The 19,129-nt window shown below is 56.2% G+C and overlaps 9 protein-coding genes across 9 annotated transcripts; 4 read left to right on the forward strand and 5 right to left on the reverse strand.

Annotated features, from left to right (window-relative positions):
• Window positions 1-420: 420 nt before the first annotated feature.
• PHSY_003191 (hypothetical protein) lies at window positions 421-1,215 on the forward strand (the record flags this gene model as incomplete). Its single annotated transcript, XM_012333812.1, has 1 exon — window positions 421-1,215. The coding sequence occupies one exon, from the start codon at window positions 421-423 to the stop codon at window positions 1,213-1,215; it is 795 nt and encodes a 264-aa protein (XP_012189202.1).
• Window positions 1,216-1,621: 406 nt separating this feature from the next.
• PHSY_003192 (hypothetical protein) lies at window positions 1,622-3,793 on the reverse strand (the record flags this gene model as incomplete). The annotated part of the gene is made up of 1 exon (XM_012333813.1): window positions 1,622-3,793. One exon carries the CDS (start codon window positions 3,791-3,793, stop codon window positions 1,622-1,624), a length of 2,172 nt encoding a protein of 723 aa, XP_012189203.1.
• Window positions 3,794-5,426: 1,633 nt separating this feature from the next.
• On the forward strand, window positions 5,427-5,771 carry PHSY_003193 (hypothetical protein; the record flags this gene model as incomplete). The annotated part of the gene is made up of 1 exon (XM_012333814.1): window positions 5,427-5,771. The coding sequence occupies one exon, from the start codon at window positions 5,427-5,429 to the stop codon at window positions 5,769-5,771; it is 345 nt and encodes a 114-aa protein (XP_012189204.1).
• A 114-nt stretch (window positions 5,772-5,885) lies between these two features.
• Window positions 5,886-6,362, reverse strand: PHSY_003194 (hypothetical protein; the record flags this gene model as incomplete). Its single annotated transcript, XM_012333815.1, has 2 exons — window positions 5,886-6,034; window positions 6,173-6,362. 2 exons carry the CDS (start codon window positions 6,360-6,362, stop codon window positions 5,886-5,888), a joined length of 339 nt encoding a protein of 112 aa, XP_012189205.1.
• A 725-nt stretch (window positions 6,363-7,087) lies between these two features.
• On the forward strand, window positions 7,088-7,450 carry PHSY_003195 (Set1C PHD Finger protein; the record flags this gene model as incomplete). Its single annotated transcript, XM_012333816.1, has 1 exon — window positions 7,088-7,450. One exon carries the CDS (start codon window positions 7,088-7,090, stop codon window positions 7,448-7,450), a length of 363 nt encoding a protein of 120 aa, XP_012189206.1.
• A 453-nt stretch (window positions 7,451-7,903) lies between these two features.
• PHSY_003196 (hypothetical protein) lies at window positions 7,904-10,132 on the reverse strand (the record flags this gene model as incomplete). The annotated part of the gene is made up of 1 exon (XM_012333817.1): window positions 7,904-10,132. One exon carries the CDS (start codon window positions 10,130-10,132, stop codon window positions 7,904-7,906), a length of 2,229 nt encoding a protein of 742 aa, XP_012189207.1.
• Window positions 10,133-10,450: 318 nt separating this feature from the next.
• On the forward strand, window positions 10,451-11,173 carry PHSY_003197 (hypothetical protein; the record flags this gene model as incomplete). Its single annotated transcript, XM_012333818.1, has 1 exon — window positions 10,451-11,173. The coding sequence occupies one exon, from the start codon at window positions 10,451-10,453 to the stop codon at window positions 11,171-11,173; it is 723 nt and encodes a 240-aa protein (XP_012189208.1).
• A 91-nt stretch (window positions 11,174-11,264) lies between these two features.
• PHSY_003198 (hypothetical protein) lies at window positions 11,265-12,455 on the reverse strand (the record flags this gene model as incomplete). The annotated part of the gene is made up of 1 exon (XM_012333819.1): window positions 11,265-12,455. The coding sequence occupies one exon, from the start codon at window positions 12,453-12,455 to the stop codon at window positions 11,265-11,267; it is 1,191 nt and encodes a 396-aa protein (XP_012189209.1).
• A 457-nt stretch (window positions 12,456-12,912) lies between these two features.
• On the reverse strand, window positions 12,913-18,792 carry PHSY_003199 (potential translation-regulating helicase; the record flags this gene model as incomplete). The annotated part of the gene is made up of 1 exon (XM_012333820.1): window positions 12,913-18,792. One exon carries the CDS (start codon window positions 18,790-18,792, stop codon window positions 12,913-12,915), a length of 5,880 nt encoding a protein of 1,959 aa, XP_012189210.1.
• Between the last annotated feature and the right edge of the window lie 337 nt (window positions 18,793-19,129).

The following is a 19,129-nucleotide window of genomic DNA, read 5'->3' on the forward strand; positions in this document are numbered from 1 at the left end:
CACATAGTCACCGGAACGTTCAACTCTCCCAACCTCTTTGTCCTGACCTACGACACCCTCGACCCGTCCCTCTCCATCACCCACACCATAACCGCCGAAGGACCGCACCAGTACCTCTCCCTCGGTCTATCCTCCACTCACCAACAGACCGTCTACGCTACGACGTGGGCCACCCCTTCCACCCTTTCGTCTTGGCACGTCTCCCCCACCGACTACAACCTCTCCTTCGGCAATCGAAAGCAGATCACAGCTACGGGAAGTTATGTGCACGTTCAACCACCGCCTTACTCGACCTTCACTTCGCCTGGGTTTGGATCCACTCCCGGGATTGCGCGCTACCTCGGGTCTGCTGGTGGACCTACGGGCGAGCTGCACGCTCTGCACCCGGAAACGGGGTTGATCGAAACGCGACTCCACGAGATGATCTTCCTACCGGGCGGTGAGACGGAGCTGAAGACGGCGGACAAGTCGCGCAAAGCGCTCCGGTACGGTGCACACAGCTTCGACTGTTCCTCTTCCTCGAATGGAGAGCAGGTGGCATTCGTTGCGGATCTAGGGGCGAACGCGATCCAGGCATATCAATTTCCTTCGCTGCAACACCTGTACACCGTCGAGTCGAAGAGAAAAGGTGATGGTCCGAGACACGTCATCCCCCACCCGCACGAGAACCTCATCTTCACCGTCACGGAACACTCGAACTACGTTGACGCCTATCAGATCCCCTCCTCCTCCTCCTCCTCCTCCTCCTCGCCGCTCACCGGTGAGATCCGCCATGCGGGGGAAGCAGATATGCTCACACCCACCCAAGCCCGCAAAAGAGGCGATTGGAGAGGCGACACGCTGCGCTTCTCCTCCAACCTCGACTACCTCTACGCCACCACCCGCGGCAAGACCACCGAAACCAGAGGTCTGCTCATCGCCTACCGTCTCGCCATCACCGCTGCCGAGGACGGCAGGCTCGGCGTGGAGCTGACCGAAGTGGATCGGTTCGTGACGAGGACCAGCGGAGGCAAGGCGAATGCGATCGAGTTGTCCGCACACCTGATCGAGCAGGGCGTCGACCATATGGTGCTGACGGACGATGAGGACGGGTGGATGGACGTCGTAGCCTTCGATTTTGGCAGGGAAAAGTTTGCGGTGAAGGCCAGTACGAGGTTGCCCGAGCTGGAAGGGGGTGAGGCGCAAGGTGCTAGCCATGCAATTTGGTTGTTGTGACAGCCTCTGAGAAGGATCGCACTCTTCCAGACTCGACATCCCAATGCCCACGCCCCGCATGGAGCGATCGATCGATAGTCATCCACTCTTTTTCACATTCACACCGCGACAACGCAAACGTCACGCTCTTGTTTCGACAGGGTAACTTATTTGCCTCCATCCAACATGAAATGTGGTTTTGTTTGAACGAAACGCAATCGGAATGACCCTTGTTTTTGAACCAGCTGCGATTTGACGAAAAGAGAATTGCTGAGAGGAAGAAGGACAAATGCGTGTATAATGCTCATTCCCATGACATGAGGACCCAAAGAGAGAAAGACGCGAGAGAAGACCCAAGAAAGAGAGACAAAGAGAAAGAGAGACGAGATATAGACCAAGTAAGGTGGGAGAGGTTTTGCGTCCAGCGCTAGGCAGATAGCGGAGAAGCGCGTCGTTGAGGTGCCGGTTTGGAGAGGCCATATTTGGAGTCCAACATTGCCTCTTCCGGAGGAGACTCGAGCTCAGGTGTCGACAATTCCGTTCCGGCTGGGCTGAGCAAGTCGGGTGCATCCATCAAGCTTTCCGACCCAGACGATGTCGAGCTGTTACCGGCCGTATCGTGACGCGACAAAGATTGAGGCCCGGCCGCTGACGCCATGGTGGACGCTTCAGGCGTGAGCGACGAGGTGCACGAAGATTCGAGATCAACAGCTGCTTGGCCAAAGGACAGCGACGAATCAGTTAGCAAGTTCTGTTCACGCGCCCAATCGCTGGTGCGTGCGTGGCTGGCAGGCAATTTCGTTTTGCTGCGATCTTCACCCGACATGATGAAAGGAAAAGCAGATGCATCAGCAGGAGGCGTCGCCGTTTGGATACGAAAGACACGCTGCTCAGCATCGTGCGCGATCGGATCATAACGCTCTTTGATGTCGCCCGTATCATTGTGTGTCGACATCGGCTTGCTCTCGCTAACCCTGGCGGTCGGTGCTGGACGCTGCACCTCAGCGGTCGGTACACCATTGGCGTTGGAGGCGATGGCCGCATCGCTTGCTTGACGCTGCTGCTCCATGGTCTTTTCCAGCAGACTTTGCCTAGACTGCGTATTGGGCTGGATTCGGAGCCTTCGCTTGGGTCTGGATGAGCCATGCTGCGTAGCGGGCAAAGAAGACTTGAGGACGAACGCAGGGGCCTGCGCCGAACTCTGATTGGCCGAAGTTGAGCGGGCTGAGGGGGTCCCTGGGCTTGCCGACTTGGCATGCTCGGGGGACGTCTCTGCAGTACCGGGCTTCGAGATTGCCATGGACTGTTTGGAGAGCGTCGATGCACATCGCGAAAGACCGTCGCCGGCAGAGGTGGCGCGTTGGTGAGCACTATATTGCACCTCGACCACCTCTCTGTACGACGAACGTGGCGATGACTTCACGGACGACTGCGACGCACAGCGCTCAGGAACCGATGCCAACGGCGTGCTCGAATGCAGTGGATCTTCAGCGAGGGATCCGTTCGACTCGACCTCGCTGAGACCGTTGTCGACGAAACAGAAGGTTCGCTCGTCACCTTCTTTTGGCACCAGCGAAGGCTTTCTACGATGACCGAGCAGGCCAGATGTGGTCGCACCAAAGCTCTTGGATGGAGCCAGGCCAACTGCGGAAGGCGCTGGCACCTCACCTAGTGAGCCGAGAGGCTGCTGCCTCTGAATGATCAGCTCCAGGGTCGATTCGGTGGCAGCACGAGTGAAACGCTGTCGAACAGGCTGACTGGCCTCGGAGAAGGATTGACTCTTTGCGTTGATGGTGGCAGCGCCGGTCGAGGCGATTGACTTGGCCGACTTTGCGTTTTGGTCGCGTTGTTGAGATGTCAAGGGCTGCGAAGGCTGCGAAGAGACGGCGTCAGAAGACTGACTCTGCCGGGAAGGATTGCGATCGAGCCATGCGTTGTGCTCGATAGCGTTGGCGAAGGAATGATGTTGTTCGCGAAAGGGAATGTTCCAGGTGATCGAGCCCGGCTGCTCCATTGGCGACATGCTAGCCGAGCTATGAGGACTGCTGACACCAAAGTAGCTGGCGGAGCTGGCCTCGGATGTACCCCGTCTGCTGCCCGAGCTACGATTCTTTGCACCAAAACTGGTCACGAAGCTCATGCGTGGTGATGTGGGGCCGCTGCCCGCTGTCATCTTTTTGTGCGAAAGAGAAAGTTGACTTAGATGAAGGTTGAGGTCTGCATCTGCACTACCTGATCGACTCTCTACCGAGCCTGGCTCCGACCCGGAACCCTCGCTGCTGTGTATAGGGGACGCAACACGATCCGTGGGACAAGCGGAGGAGCCCTTGGCGCCGATGCCAAAGAGCGAGTCGAGACTGGGTGGAGCATCGTGCCCATCCGCGTGCGTGCGAGAGCTTGGTGCAACCAAGGCAGAGTGCTGTGATACGATCGACTCGCGCCTCACAGTCTTGCTGTCAGATGGACATACGGTACTTCCGCTGGATGAGCCTTTGACCGTGGCTGGAGGCTTGCTGGCAGGTTGTCGGAAGAGCAATTCGCCAATATGGTTGCCGAGGAAGTCGTGACCAACGAGCCTTGCCGCAGGAAGAGTGTGCATGTTGGGCAATGTTATGGCGTGGACGCGGAAGGCGTTTAGGTGCAGGATGATTTACGCTGTACACATGTGTGCTGGAAGGGGCTACGTCCGGAAACCAAGCTATCTGCCTTGGATGAATGCTCGAATCGATGAAAGAGATTGTTGAGAGTGTGTGAGAAAAGGTAGAGTGCACAACGCCGGTCTCTAGTCGGGTGTATGATGCTTATGAGGTTGCTGACGAGTGTATGCCTGCCCGGACGATGGCCAGAAAGAAGGCTGCTAGTGGTCCAGGCGGATAGAAGAATGTGGCGCGGATTGTCGAGGAACGGAGAAGCTTCAAATTGCTGACGAAGGCTCGTTTTCGCGGCCAATGGCGTGAAGGCTACTGCTGTATGTGACGCCAGTCGGATGAGCTAAGGCACTGTAGTCGTGGGTTGATCAGGCTATGGTGGCAATCAAGACCTTTGACATGAAGAGGCGATGAAGCGACTGTGCGATTGCAGCAGCGTTGCTGCGATATGAAAAGATCGGCGCTGCCGAGTGGAAATGCTGATGGTCGACAAGCAGACTAGGGTCTTGAGACTCGGAATCGGTGATGGGTGACGTTCAACCTTGAGCAGTGTACACGAAGGTCTGCCGGAGGACGGTTGAGGAAAAGGCGTTGTGGTCGTGGAAGGGTAAGTGAGGAGGGCGGTGGAGGGACGAGCCAACTTCTCTGTGTACGCCACGGCTAGTGAAGAGAGGCGTACAGCAAAGCACACTGTGCCAGGATGTAGAGCGCTTCCACTCGACCGTGCAAGTTGGTGACCCTGTCCTCGGCAAGCCTTGTACCACAAAAAGTTGACTCTCTGGCACCGCAGAACCACAAACCTCGAGTTCGCGTTGACACTCGCCGGAGACAACCCGCAAGACTGAGCCAGAAGGCAGCTCCTGTGTCTCCTGGCGCATCACAGGGTGCGACTGTGACTGGCATGCCAAGGCGGCCAAGGCAGGACAGGGCGTAGCAATCCGTTCGGTGACTTTCAAACACAATCAGGGCGCCAGCCCGCCTCGCCAAGAGGCCCAACTCCTGTTTGCTACAACTAGCTGACAGAGAGAGCTGTCGCTGGGGATCGAAGTCTACGGCAACACTGCCGCGCCGCTGTGCTGAGGCCCACAGCGGGACCCTGAGTGAGATACACAAAAAGTTCCCGTCACTCAGCTTGACTTGTCCTTTCCGTATTTTCTTTAACTTATTTCCTATTCCTTTTTTGGTTTCATGTGTTGTTTAGGCATGAGACGGTTACGCCGCTTTCTTCGCTTTTTTCTCTCAAGATTGATCTTTGTTTGCTCATTTCGCTGCGTCTGGAGATCGGAACGGTGCTGAGCATCAATGGTGCCCATGCGTCCGCCTCGGACTGTTCGCATGCCTTGCCCCTTAGGTACGGAATCTTGCGTCGACTGACTCGTCACTGGATTGCCTCCGTCGCGCCGAGAATCTCGTCATCTCAGCCCAGAGTCCGGGAAAGCATTGCAACGCATCATGCTGGGAGCAGATAGGTCTTTTTCAGCGGGAGAGTGCCACTTGGCTTCGGATATTCTCCTATGCGCTCATCAGGGATACTCTGCCTAGTCCTTCTTGATGGATTTGGGCCTCTTAGCTCGTCATCAGCGCATGCCTATCCCGCAGATGCCGCTCATCGTTTCGTTTGCGTTGAACCGGCTGCGTCAAGTCCCGACATGCCTTGTCGCTCGAGGCATAGCATCTCTTCAGAAGAATTGCAGTCAGAAGAGCAAAAGCCGCTGTGCATACATTACCTCGGCAGAGGCGTCGACATCGCCAACATCTGCGGCCCAATCCCAGGACCGTTCAACCGATGACGAGGATGGAAGGGCAGCAACAGAGAAATGCGAGGGATGCGAGGGATGCAAGCCATCCCGGCATCGGGGCGGACTGTACCGTAAGAATGACGGATACGGGTCCTTCAGGGTCTCTGGGGAGACAGCACCGTACAGCTGAGAGATGAAACAAAGCGAACATCGCTGCATGGTCCGATGGTGACGGAATTTCTTCCACCGTCATCGGCGTTGGCAGCTGTCGAATAGCGACGAATACAAAATCCATCTAGAAACGTCAATCTTGATTACATTCCCGGGAATTTGTTGGCAAGATTTTGTAAGGGTCAACATGCCAGAATTTGCGATTTGGCAAAGCTCGCTTAGATCCAAAAAAAGTCGCTTTGCCTCCACACCGAAAAGGAGCTAGACGGCTTTTGAAGCCGACTGTGAAATTCGGAACGGTCATCGACAAACAACTGATCGTTTCATCACGGCTCACTGCCAGGCACGACCACTACACAAGTCATGCTCCGGATTCCCCGACTGGCAGATTACGCCGCTGACCACTGAGGAATCACTCACGCTGCGCTCGGCAGTCTCGACGATGAGTGATTTGATACCTGCCATACCAACTTCGGTTCTCGGATTTCGGATCAATAGAGGTCTCTCTTTCTGCCGGCGTTCTCGATGCATCAAAAGGGAATGTGCATGATTGACCCGGTCTGCGATACGAACACACGGCACGGGCCAGCGTCGTGTCTGGCAGATGCATCATCTTTTCGGGCGGCGCTATCTCCATGTGGCTTGCTGCGGTCTGATTCTCGGCCTCAGTCCAGACTCCGCATGATCGTACGCAGCACGATTCGCTCGCACGTAGCAAAAGGTATGGTGAAACGAGAGGAGCAGGCAGATCGCTTTCTAAATAAAGCTTTCCCCGAAGCATATTGCATTCACCAAATAGGCTATATCAGCTGACTGGAAATGCTGTATTTTTCGTGGTCCGGCGCGTTGGTTGTTTCCGATCTCGAGCACCTTGTCCGCAAACGATCGACATTTGCATTGTGACCGGTCCAGCTGCGCATATGCTCAGCTGTTCGTTTCGGTTGCGCAATCCCGTTCGAACCTTGAAATTAGAGCTTTCCCTCATCCGGTTCCCCTGAATTTTCTCACATGCCCAGCTACTGCTGTCATCCTGCGCCTGTCCTCAGCGCTTTGCTACTCTGCTCGTTTCGTTCGGCAGCTACCGTGTTTCAGCGGAGAATTAATCTAGGTTCGAGCAACGTCGTGCCTGACCTCCCTACTCACTGCCACAGAGTGTCCCTCCAGAGCCGCTGAAACACCGAAGTAGTCTTAGTTTCCAAAGCAGCTGCGCTTTGTCCAGCTTGGCATGCGAGGTTGGCCCGTTCGTTACCACCGCTTCGTCTGCATCTCGCCGTCAAAAGACCGCAATTGAGCTCAATCGAATTTTCTCGGCAGAAGTATGACGTTTTCTCGTCGATGTTCCCACGTCGATTCCCGCTGCACTCAGACATTGGAGTCTTCCATGAACCGGAAAGCGAGGAAGGATTCCCGCTCTTTCTCGTTCCCGACGTGGCTTTGCCCTGTGGGAAATCTGTTTGTCTTGCTGTCTTTCAAAACCCGTGCATTCCGTCTGAGCCTCCGACATTTGCTTTCCGCTCGGACTTGAAAGCGCACTTAGGGCTGGTCCGCTTGTTTCCGCGTCTATCTCTAGCAATATCAAATTCAATCCGAATCAATTGGTGCATCTCAGAGTTTCCGAAACCAACATTTCTCACTGATCGCATCGACGACTTTGCCCAAGATCGCCAGCTCGCGAATGACGTTCGGTCCCATGCTTAAAGGTGAGCACGCAGAGACTTCTATGCACGTCTGCATACCTTACCCGATACGTCTTTGCCTTTTTTTTCCTTCGGAAAGCTCTACATTCCGCATGATCACAAGCCACAGTCTCGGTCAAGTCGGTCAACAGAGCAGAGAGGTTCAAACTCCGCGACTTCGGTGTGCAGAAAGGGCCGTTCCGTAACTTTTAGCTCTGATTCGCACAAGAAAACCTGTCGAGATCGAGAAAGCAGCTGTCGCTTGTACTTTCTTTTGAGTCTCTGAGATGAGCGCGTATCAGCGAGAGGTTGTAGTTCCGCCTCCAGCGTCGCTAGCCATCGTCAATTCATCAAATGAATGATGCCGCTGCGATCTCACAATCCACATCACGTTTTGCGCTCTCCATGAAGCAGTGAATGAAGATTTGTATTCCCCTTGCGTACGAGACGTCTGAGGAACCGAAACAGAACAGAGCTAGAGCTTTGCACCGCCTCGTGCGGCGCTCGCCTTTGCGCTGGATCGAGCAGCGACGACCGATTCGAGATCAGCGTACTGCGCGTATTCCTTCAAACTCTGTGGGTTGGCGGTTGCGCTCGACGGTTTGAACGCAGCATTACCGTTGACGACAGCCTTGACTGCCAACTCTGTCTTTTTCCCGTTCAACGTCACTGGAATGTCCTGGACCTGGAACGTATGTTCGGGAACGTGTCTTGCCGAATACGCCGCCTTGATAGCCTTGTTAAGCTGAGCAATGTGATCCTCGCCGAGCGCAACGCTGGGGTCGCGCATCTTGATGAAGAGCAAGACTCGTTCGTGCTCGTCCTTGCCCGGTCTACGTTGACCGACAACGATGCTATCGCCGACAAAGGGGAACTTCTCGACGACGCTGTAGATCTCGGAACTGCCGAAACGCACACCGCTGGGGTTGAGGACGCCGTCGGAACGACCGAGGATTTCGAGGCCCTTTGTGGGCTGGTCTTGGTAGATGAAATCGCCTTGGGCCCAAACCTTGCGACCGGGAAAGCGCGAGTAGTACGAGTCGAGGTACTTTTCGTGCAGCGCTTGCTTCTGATCCGGCGGGCCGAAGAATCCAGTCGGCTGGGTTGGGAAGGGTTTCGCAACGATCAGCTCGCCCGGTCTACCCGTATCGTCGATCCTCTCGCCCGTCTCTGCATCCCACACCTGGATGTCAAATCCAAGCATCTTGCTCTGGATGAAGTTCCCATACAGAGGCAGCATCTTGCTAGGTCCCACCAGTACACCTGCCATATCTGTACCTCCTGAAATGCTGCAGAGATGAGCCCTCTTCGGGAACTGTTGGTAGAAAAACTCCACGTTCTTCGGTGACAACGGCGAACCTGTACTCGTCATCATCCTGAACTTGGCCAGATCCAACTGCTTGGCGATGCTGAACTTGTTTTCGCTGCAGTACTTCTCCAACTCGCTCAAGAACCTCGGACTTGCACCGTAGCCGGAACACTTGAGGTGCGAAACCACCTTGACCACGTGCCCCGGGTTGGGATACATGGGAGATCCATCGTACAGAACAGCGGTGCTGCCCATCGAAAGCGCTACCAGGTGGTAGATCCACATGATCCAACCGCAACTGGTGACCTGCAGGAACGAGTCCGACGGTCTGAGGTCGAGCATGAGCAGGGCTTCCTTCTTCATGTTGAGCAGGAGACACTGCGTGTGGATGATGCACTTGGGTTCCCCTGTGGTTCCGGAGGAGAAGAAGATCTGGACGGGGTGTTGAGCGGGAAGCTGTTCGAACTTGTGAGGTGGTGAGTCGGTGATGTTGAGACCGGTCTGTTGGACGAACTGGGAGAACTCGAGACCACGAAGTTTGGTGGAAGTCCAGGTTGGAGAGGCGTTGGGAAGACGAGTGTTGCGGATGATGACGACCTGGAACTGGAGGGGCGAGTCGATCTTGTCGTCTGCTTGAAGCCGTTCTGCTACTCGAGTGACTCGATCGAGGATGTCGACCTGTTTACCGTTGTACAGGACAGCATCGTCCGTGAAGAGGAGTTTGGGTCGGATTTGGGCCAGACGACCGTAGATGGCTTGGGGACCAGCGTCGGTTGCGATGAGCGAGTAGATGGCTCCTACACTGTTGGCCGCCAGCGTCGCCACAACAGGTGAAGTGGTGTTGGCCGAGACGTGCGCCAATCTATCCCCTTTCTTGACCCCGATGCGTCGAAATGCCTCAGCCAACAGCGCGACTCTCCTCCTCAATTCGCCCCACGTCACCTTGACAGCTCGAGAGTTGACATCCGATTCCGCCAATCCTCCACCTTCGGGCACCTCAATCAACGCCACAGCCTGAGCATGAGGCCAGTGGTACGGAGCCTTAGGAGAGCAGAACGTCGTGTTGGCGGGGTGCAACGGAAATAGAATGTTCTGCGCCATGCTGAACGACGCTCCTGGGAACCATTCGGGCAAGTCACCTGGGAGAGCATTCGGATCCGACAGAACGCGATCGAACCGACTCGATGCTCGGATACCAGCAAAGTCCCACACAGTGATCCAAAAGTCCTCGAGCCGATTGATGGAGAAGTCGTGCAGCTCGTGGTAGTTGCTCAGGTTCAAGTTGAAGCGAGCATTGACGAGACGACGAAACTTGTCCAAGGATGTTTGTTGGATCTCGTCCGGTGTAGGCGACCACACCAGAGGTTGAGCGGGGGCGGCTGTCGGCGTGGTCATGATTCTGGCTGTGCTTCGACGCGGCAAAGCTAACGATGGTGGTGGGCTCTTGAGAATATTGACGGGGGCTCATCGAAGAAGTATGTGTGAACGCCCCTCCGGCTCAATCGGCTCTCGAATGCAACCGGAAGCCAAGATGCTGCCCTTCCCCCACTTGCACCGAAAACGCGGGGCACGGATTGGCGTGCTTATCCGGGGAAACGGCGTAAAAGCGAGACCGATCTCCTGCGAAGTTGTGAGAGGAGAAACAATTCAACATTCAGACGGGAAAAAACAGAAGCGGAGCCTAATCATTTCAGGTTCACGCCGCTGAGCTGCATGGCGCACATCACTTTAGCCGCACTCGACCGCCTTGCCTCGCTCAGCACCACCATCCGTCAATCCCTCGACACTTTTACAGCCATGATCGTACTAGCTCTGGTCGCCAGAGGATCACACATCCTCTCCGAGACACACGATCCCGCTCACGATCGCTTCCTCCCCGCAGCGCAGACCATCCTCTCCCGCATCCCGCCCAACTCGTCTAAGCTCTCCTACGCATTCGAAGACTGGCTCTTCCACTACGTCTCGCAGGATGGCATGGTCTACATGGCCGTAGCCGACTCCGACACTGGCCGTCGTATCCCATTCACATTCCTCGCCCACGTCCAGAAGAAGTTCCTCTCCTCCTACGAGATCCCCCCTCCATCATCGGACGACTCCTCCGACGTGGACTATTCAGCGCTGACGTCGACGCTCGTAGCACTCGTCAAGCAGTTCAACAGCGATCCGCAGGCGGTGGATCCCATCGCACAGGCGAAAAACGAGTTGGCAGGCGCCAAGGACATCATGACCCAGAATGTGGAACAGATCCTCAGCAGGGGTGAGAGGATCGAGCTGCTCATGGATAGGACCGACAATGCGGCAAATCAGAGCATGGCGTTCAGAAGGAGGGCGGTAGGGTTGAGGAGGCAGATGTGGTGGAAGAATGCAAAGGTCATGGGGTTGGCGGGGTTCAGCGGGCTGGTGTTTTTGTTATTCTTGTGGGGCATGTTTCATTAGACAGTCATTAGACGGGTGATGTTGTTTGAAGCTTCGAGCTGGCTGAAGTGTGTGTGAATTGAATGTTGTGGTGCAGTTTCAGGGCTGGAGTCTAGAGATAGGTTCTCGAATCCTTGGACACGGGCGCCCCCGCAGGCCAGTTTCCCCTACTCGTCGCCGTCAACTGCGAAAACGTCGTGCCCACACCTCCCTCCTCCACCTCTCCTCCATTAGCCTTCCTGATCGCCTCTACCTGGTTCGGCTTCAACGCCGCCAGAATCAGATCCAACCTCGGCGTATCCACGTTATGCTCCCTCGCCTTTGCCACCACGTTTCCGATGATCGGTTCCAACTCCATCGGTCTTGCGTTCTCCAGATCCAACAGGATGCTCGGCTTGAAGCTTGCAGCGAGATTGCCACCTTTTGGATCGTTGACGCCTTGTACGGGACTGGTCATGAGGGTGATGTTGATCGCCTTGTCGACGCTTGAGATGGGGAATCTGTCTTCTCCGATTCCGCAGGCTCTGGCGACGTAGACGATCTCCAGCATGATACGGCGGACGACGCCGACCGAGTAGTGCAGTGTTTCTTCCTGGAGCAGTGCCGAGACGGGTTTTCGGGCTAGTGTAGATAGACCTCCCCAGGCGGCGTTCCAGAGAACCTTTTGCCAACGGATCGCTTCGATGTCTTGCACTGCTTCACCTCCACCACCTCCCTTGACGTAGATCGAGGTGAATTCTTCCAATGCCGCCTTCTGTTCGGCACTTGATTCGATCGGATACGTTCCCATCTCCAACCTCTCCAGCGATCCATGCGTTACCCTCTTTCCCCCATCCACCAGATTCGCACCGATCCAAGCCACCGCACTGATCACACCACTCGCCACCTTTTCTTCCGCCTCCACCAAACTCGCATAGATCTCCTCCTCAATCCCCACCCCATTCTGAAGCAGCACCACCGTCGGCAATTTCTCTCCCCTTCCCTTTCCAGGTTTCAAGAAAGGTCTGATCACCTCACTCGCCTTTTTGTGGTCAGGAACATTCTTGAACGTACACACCACGAAATCGTAGTACCTATCTTGCGCTGCGGAAGGTTCCGACTCTCGAATGCATCGATGCGGTTTCCACCCGGTGAATTCTCCGTATTTCGAGGAAGCAATGTCGATTCCCGTGGTTGTGAGGGTGGTGTAGTTGGAACGAGCGACGGCTGTGATGTTGGCGGAACCGCGCGAGAGGAGGAAAGAGTAGATGGTTCCGAGGGCTCCGAAGCCTACGCAGAGAATTTCGGGTTTGCGGTCCGACATGGTGCGGTTCGCGAGAGGCTCCAAATTGTCTCGATTGTGGTGAGTCCAGTGTAGAATCGACGGGTCCAGTGAGGGCAAAGAAGATGCCGGAAGAATGGGTGGTACGGAGGGACAAGGTTGACAAGGATCGTCCAATCTTGACTTTGAGCTTTTTTGGACAAACACCGCAAAATCCAGCCAAATGGGGTCCTGGACACCGAGTCACGAGCACAGACCGCCTGTGCACATCAAAAGTGGGGTCTTCTCGGCCAATTATCCGGCTATTCGGCTATTCATTCTGTTCCCTCCTTCCTCACGATTCAGAAGAACGCTGCTTTCTTGCTACCTCACGATGCAATTCAACACATACGCACATGAGACAATGTCAATGAAAACGCTCGTCCAGACTCTGTCAGCACTTCTCGCAGAATCATCATCGCATTCATCGGACTCGTTGCACGAGCGTGCGGGATCAACCTCAGTTCCTACCACCAACACTGCTGATCGAACTCAATAGAGCCAGCACTTCCGAAGCCTGCTCCCGTTCCAGCTTCTCCACTGCCTTGTCATGCGACGATCCATCCTTCGCCGGCTCGAACTTCGTCTCTCCCGTGCCCTGATCGTCCAGCTCTGACTCTTCCTTTTCAAGCCGTTTCCTGGCTCTCCTGCTCATCCCTAGCACTTTCGCGGTGGCCGGCGTGATCAGCTCGAGCTTGGCGAAATACAAACAGAGCAACAGGCGATGCTTGAAACCGTACGTGATGTCTCTGTTCTCGCTTTGCTCTGTCTGCTCGCTTCCGTCTGCCTCTCCCTCCGCCTCTGCTTTTCCGTTCGGCTTCTCTTCCTCGTGAACTTTGGTCGCTGAGAGACGGAACGCGCTCCTCCACTCCAGAGGAAGCTGACTTAGTGTCGCCTCGATGACCTCCCTCTCCGCTACATCCTCCACTTTCTCCTTGTCCTTGCGGTCCCGAGGACTCGGCGCGAAGGTATCCACCTCCTTCGCAGCCCGCAGTGGTTTGCTCGAAAGGTTCGTGAAACATCGCACAACATGCAGCAGCGTCGATCCGGGCTGCAAATGAAGAGCTTTGCCGAGATCCGTGCACTCGAGGCTCGCATCGCCATCCTTAGCCCCTTTCCGCCTCTCCACCAGCTTCAAGTCAACCAGCGTCTGTACTAGATCGCTTCCGATCTGAGTAAGTCGTGCCGCGACAGATTCCGGGTCGTTCGATGCGCAGTCGTAGTACGTCGGATTGCGCATCAGCTCAGCTGGCAACACCGTCCAACTGAGCACGTCGAGCACATGCTCGTCCTTCGTAACGACACCGGTGACGATCTCGCTCAGCACAGTGGGCAAAAGGGGTGCTCCACGATGCTCGTCCTGAAGCAAAGACGAGTGCAGAGGCATGCCCGTCTGCAGCATCTTTTCCAGCATCCGGGCCTTATCCGTCTGACAGAGCACCAAACACTCGCCCGCTGGATTGGGATCTGACAGCGTTCCCGGTCGCACAGCCAGACTCTGCGCTCGACCTAGTTCAGCGAGGCTGTAGTCGACCAGCTCGCGATCCGAGGCTCCCGTACTGTGCGCTTTGGTTATTCGCACGTATTGTGTGCTCATGACCACCACGAGTGCGGCTCGCAACGTCGTGCTCCAAAGGCATTCTCGAGTGATGATAACCACTTTCAGCAGACCTTGTTCGTAAAGATGCTCGATGACCGTTCGATCCTGAGGCACCGTCCGTTCGTGCACGATTCCGATGCCGTGAACCAGCGCCTCGTGCAGCGAAGTGTCGAGGATGTGCGGAAGGATCGATTCGATCTCCTCCGAGGGCAGACCGAGGAAGCCTTCCGTGTCCATTTCGGCGGCGGCTTTGGTGATGAGGTCCGAAGCAGCTGTGAAGCATTGCCACATTGATGGGACGACCACGATGGCGGGACCTTTGTCTCGGTTCTCCTTCATCTTGTCGAAAGCCGGCTTGACCATGGCCTTGAGTAGTCCGCTCGAGTGCGGCAGGTCAAAGGCCTGGAAGCTGGTGTTGAGGATCGACGGACGGTCCTTGGGGTGGAAATTGTAGGTCGACAATTCGTCTGCTCCAATCCACTGTGCCAGAGAGCTGGCGTCGTTCAGACTGGCGCTGGTAGCGACGATGCGTGGCGTTACAATCGAGACTGCACTGCCGTTGGCGCGCTGGCGTGCACAGCACCACATGAACTTTGCCAGCATCAGTTCATACCCTGCATCCAGCAGATGCAGATCCTCGGCCATCAACAGCGAGACGGAACCCACAAGATCCTCTCCCACCTCCAGAGCGCGCAAGAGCGAAATGGACGTTGTGATCAGCACACGTGTCCCGAGCCCATCGTTGCGCACAAAGGGCAGCACTTCTTTCGACAAGGAAGTCCTTTTCACCTCGACACCCTTCTGCTTGAGCGCCACAGCCAGCGTGCTCTTCAGAGCAGACGCCAATGTGTCGCGCCTGCTGTGCACGACAATGATGCATCTCTTGTCACCTTGCTGCAACGCTCGCCAAACGGCCATTGCTGCAACGGTCGATTTGCCAGAGGCGGTCGGTCCGCACAGAAGCGTGTTGGCCGATGTGTGCATCAAGGTGTGGAAGCTCTGCGTTTGCAGCGCATTGAAAGCGCTGAATTTTTGTGCGTACATCTCGCAAAGCAGCTCGTCCGGGAGCGCCGAGCGCACCGGTAGCAGCGGTAGGTCGAGGAGAGAGTCGTGCGTTGGGGGCTTGTCGGGAACGACGAGGTCGTCGAACGGAATCCACTCGTTCCCCTCGCTGCCCAGCCACGAGTCTGACATCCACCTCATGTTCAAGCCGGAGGGCAGCGTGTCGGACAGAGGGATCGTAAAGGTGACTGTGGACAGGTGCGAATCGGTGACACGTGTGAGATGCGTGAGCCACTGAAGGATCTCTGAGCCTGCCTCGTCCTCGATCCAGATATAGAAGCCGTGCAGGCGTCCGAGGTCGCGCTCGCTCCAGTCGAAGGTGCGATCAACTCGCACATCGATGCGCAGCAGATCGTGGCTGAGCGGTCGCAGCGATGCTGTCGTCGCCAGACGAGGAAAGCTGCGAGCTGCCTGCTTCACGGCGCTGCCCATCCTGGCATTGACGCGTATGAGCTTGGCAATGTCCGCGGCCGACATTTCGGCCATCTCTTCTATCTCGACATCGTCCGCGCGCTCCGTGACTGCGTAGAGAGTGTCCGGGTTCAGATGGGATTGCTGTAGCGGATGGTCAAAGGGCCACATGCGCTTCTCGATGGCCTTGCTCATCGAGATGAGAGCGGAGGCAGTGCGAGCCCATCGGCGGCTCAGAGCAATCTCGAGCAGAGAGCGGATGATTCGTCCGGCATTCTGAGCAACATAAGCCGAGTCCGAGACGAGCGCAAAGTCCTCGATGAAGGTTCTAGAGACGTAGGCCTGCAGAAGAATGTTGACTTTGCCGGGCGATGTTTCGATGCCTCCGGATACTTCGCAAGGCGCAGCCTCGAGCATCTTCTTCAGCTCCTTCTCCTCCGCATCGCGTGGCACAATTTGCTCAAAGTCAGCAGCCTGGCTGAGCAGACCGAGCACGTCGGCTTCGCTCATGTTGCTTCGCATGCGCTCATTGAACGTCTCGATGGTGCGGTAGCCAATGTAGTACTTGGCAGCTATGCGGCCGAGATCGGTCACCTGCAGACGATCCGTGACGGGATCGTGCTCGACCATCTTGGTCTCGACAAGCTTCTTTACCCCGACGTTGACAAGTTGCTGGCGCTTGGCTCCCAGATGGGGATCGTCGGCCACCTCGTCGTACGTCATACCGTACGTCAGCGGAGTTCGCTTCATGCGTGTAAATAGATACGTGTAACCCAGCCATGACACACCGTCACGGACGCTGGCAACGGTGCCGAGCGAGACCTCGGCATTGAGCGAGTCGATCATTCCGCCGATGAATTTCGACTCGATGGGGTGCTGCGAAGTGATGGCGTCAACGTAGTGCGAAAGGCGGTCTTGAGAGGTCAGGATGTATCCGACACCGAGATCCTCGTACTGCGGACGACCGGCACGACCGAAGATCTGCAAGACATCAAGAATGGACAAGTCGATGAACTTGCCCGCAGACGAGTCATAGACGTCTGTGCCCTTGATCACGACGGCGTAGGCGGGCAGGTTGACACCCCATGCGAGCGTGGCCGTACAGCAGAGTACACGAGTGACGCCGGCTTCGAACATGCGCTCGCTGAGTGTACGATCGCTACGCAGCATACCAGCGTGGTGGATGCCGAAGCCCGAATCGAAGAGCTCCTTCATCTCGCGGTTGCGACTGGATTGGAGCTCCTTCTTGAAGAAAGCCTTGCGCGGGTTCTCGTCTGACGAGGCTTGCAGGATGTCGCCCATGGCCTCTTCGCGGAACATTTCTCGAAGCGTCTGCGAGGTCTTGACAGTCTCTTTGCGCGCATGCACGAAGACCATGACCTGATGGCCCGCCTGGACGAGCTCCGACACCTTTTCGAAGCAGGTCTTGTCGAGATTAGCTCGGGCCTGTTGCGAGCCCGCCTTTCCTTTGACACCGAGGAAGTGCTGTTCGAGCGGAACGGGTCGGAAGGACGAGTCAAAGTAGAAGAGTCCCTGCCAGCGGTTCACACGCAGGAAGTCGGCGACATCGACGTAGTTTGGCAAGGTGGCTGAGAGTCCTACGATGCGGATGAGCGACTGGCTGGACTCGACGAGGCGCAGTGTACGAGCGACGATGGTCTCGATGACGGAACCACGTTGGTCGTGAAGCAGATGCACCTCGTCGATGATGAGCAGTCTCACCTTGGTGGCGAGCTCGCCTTCACCGGTGGGCTTGCGCGTCACTACGTCCCACTTTTCTGGCGTGGTGACGATCATCTGCGTCTCGGCAATCTCTTGGCGCGTCATCTGCATGTCACCGGTGAGTTCGCGCACCTTGATACCGAGGTATTGGAGACGCTTGCTGAACTTGCGAACGATTTCAGCGGCGAGCGCCTTCATGGGTGCGACGTAGATGATCTTGAAATCGTTTTTCTGAATGTCGAAGCCCTGTGCAGCGTTTCCGGCGGTGGGCTCGAGGTTTCGAGCGTACTGACTGATGGCTCGCATGACGGTGAGCATGGCAACGTCGGTCTTACCTGCACCCGTCGGCGCACATACGAGCAGGTTTTCGTTGGTTTTGTAGGCAAGCGGGTAGACTGCGCTCTGAAGTCGATTGAGGCTCTTGTATCCAGGGAATGCGCCACGGCAGATTGGATCCATCTCCGGGATGGGAACATAGCGTTCGTTGGTGCGCATAGGTACTGTCCGCGGTGGTGGGATGGTCACCTCTTCGTAGAATTGCTTCTCTTCACGACTTGTGCCGAGTGGAAGGGCGAAACGCTGTCCAAACACGGAGAGTACATTGCCTTGTGCTCCCGATGAAAAGACGTGCGGATAGCGTACCTCTTCGGAGCCCGTCGCTGTACCAGTGAATAGAGGACGATTCGCAGCGGCAGCAAGGCTCTCTTCGCGGATGCGCTCGAGCTCCTCGGGAGTGTAGGTACGGATGCTGTCGCCTGGGTCAACAGCGCGTTGGCGATTGGCTTTGCGGAGATCGTTCTTGAACCTTCGCGCTTGTTGACGCTCCTCCTGGGTCTGTACGACGACTTGCGAGCCGGGAATGTGGGGCCTGTTGCCGCGATGGAAGGCATCGTGGGAAGTGCCGTGGTGAGCTTGATGGTGCGGGAGATGAATCTCGACTTGGTCCTGATTCGAGAGGTTGGACTGCCCATTTGCTTGAAGCAATGGATGAAGATCGTCCTGCAGAGCTGCACGTACAGCTTGACGATCGCTGACGATGTTTCCGACCAAGTCGAGATGTTCGAATCCGATGATCTCTGCCAGTTCGGCGGAGATCTCGTCGCCCGATCTTGTTGAGGACAGAGCGGCCAGAGCACTTTGGCGCACGCTCTCCGCGAGCTGCGAATCGACAGCACTGAGGTGATCAAGATGGTCGAAGAGCTCTGTTATGGCAGCAGATGAGCTGTGTGAAGCATGACGATCGATGCCAGTGGGCTGATCCGCTGCGGAGCTCTCCATTTCATGTGCGTACAGGTCGATCGCATCCTGACCAGCGTGCTCGACAGAGCTGTTGTGGGAGACGAAGCGCCGAAATTGGGACCACACGTCGTTCAGATCGCTGACGTTGATTGCTGAGCCGTTGGGGAGTGACAGCTGACTAGTGGACGAAGTCAGCGAATCGAGCTCGGCTTGAAGCGAGCCTATGAGCTGCTGGTCGACATCGAGCGTGCGTTGCGAGCTGGACGCTGCGGACAGGAAAGACTGCAGATGATCCTGTATCGTCATGGTGCTTGCGGCGGTGCTCACATAAGGCTACGATGGTTGATGATCGAGGGGGAAGACTGTCGCACAGATGTGCCGGCTGAGTCGAATGTCGAGGCAGAGCGCGATCTTCTTCCTGGCCTCTGCTGCTGAGTCTGCCAAAGCGATTTCGGAGCTCCGCACCCTCCACTTCCGATTTTCTGCAGAACTTTGGAAACATCGACCTCACATCCCAAATATTTAGCTCTGCCTTGGTGCGTGCCCCCAGCAGTGTTGCAACATGATCACTTACCTTCGCCCTTGGGTTGAGCTGTACACTGGAGCGCTTCTGTTTGGATATGAGTACCGAGACTATTGCTCT

The sequence above is a fragment of the Pseudozyma hubeiensis genome (genome assembly GCF_000403515.1).
Source record: "Pseudozyma hubeiensis SY62 DNA, scaffold: PHS32, whole genome shotgun sequence".
NCBI classification, from domain to species: Eukaryota; Fungi; Basidiomycota; class Ustilaginomycetes; order Ustilaginales; family Ustilaginaceae; genus Pseudozyma; species Pseudozyma hubeiensis.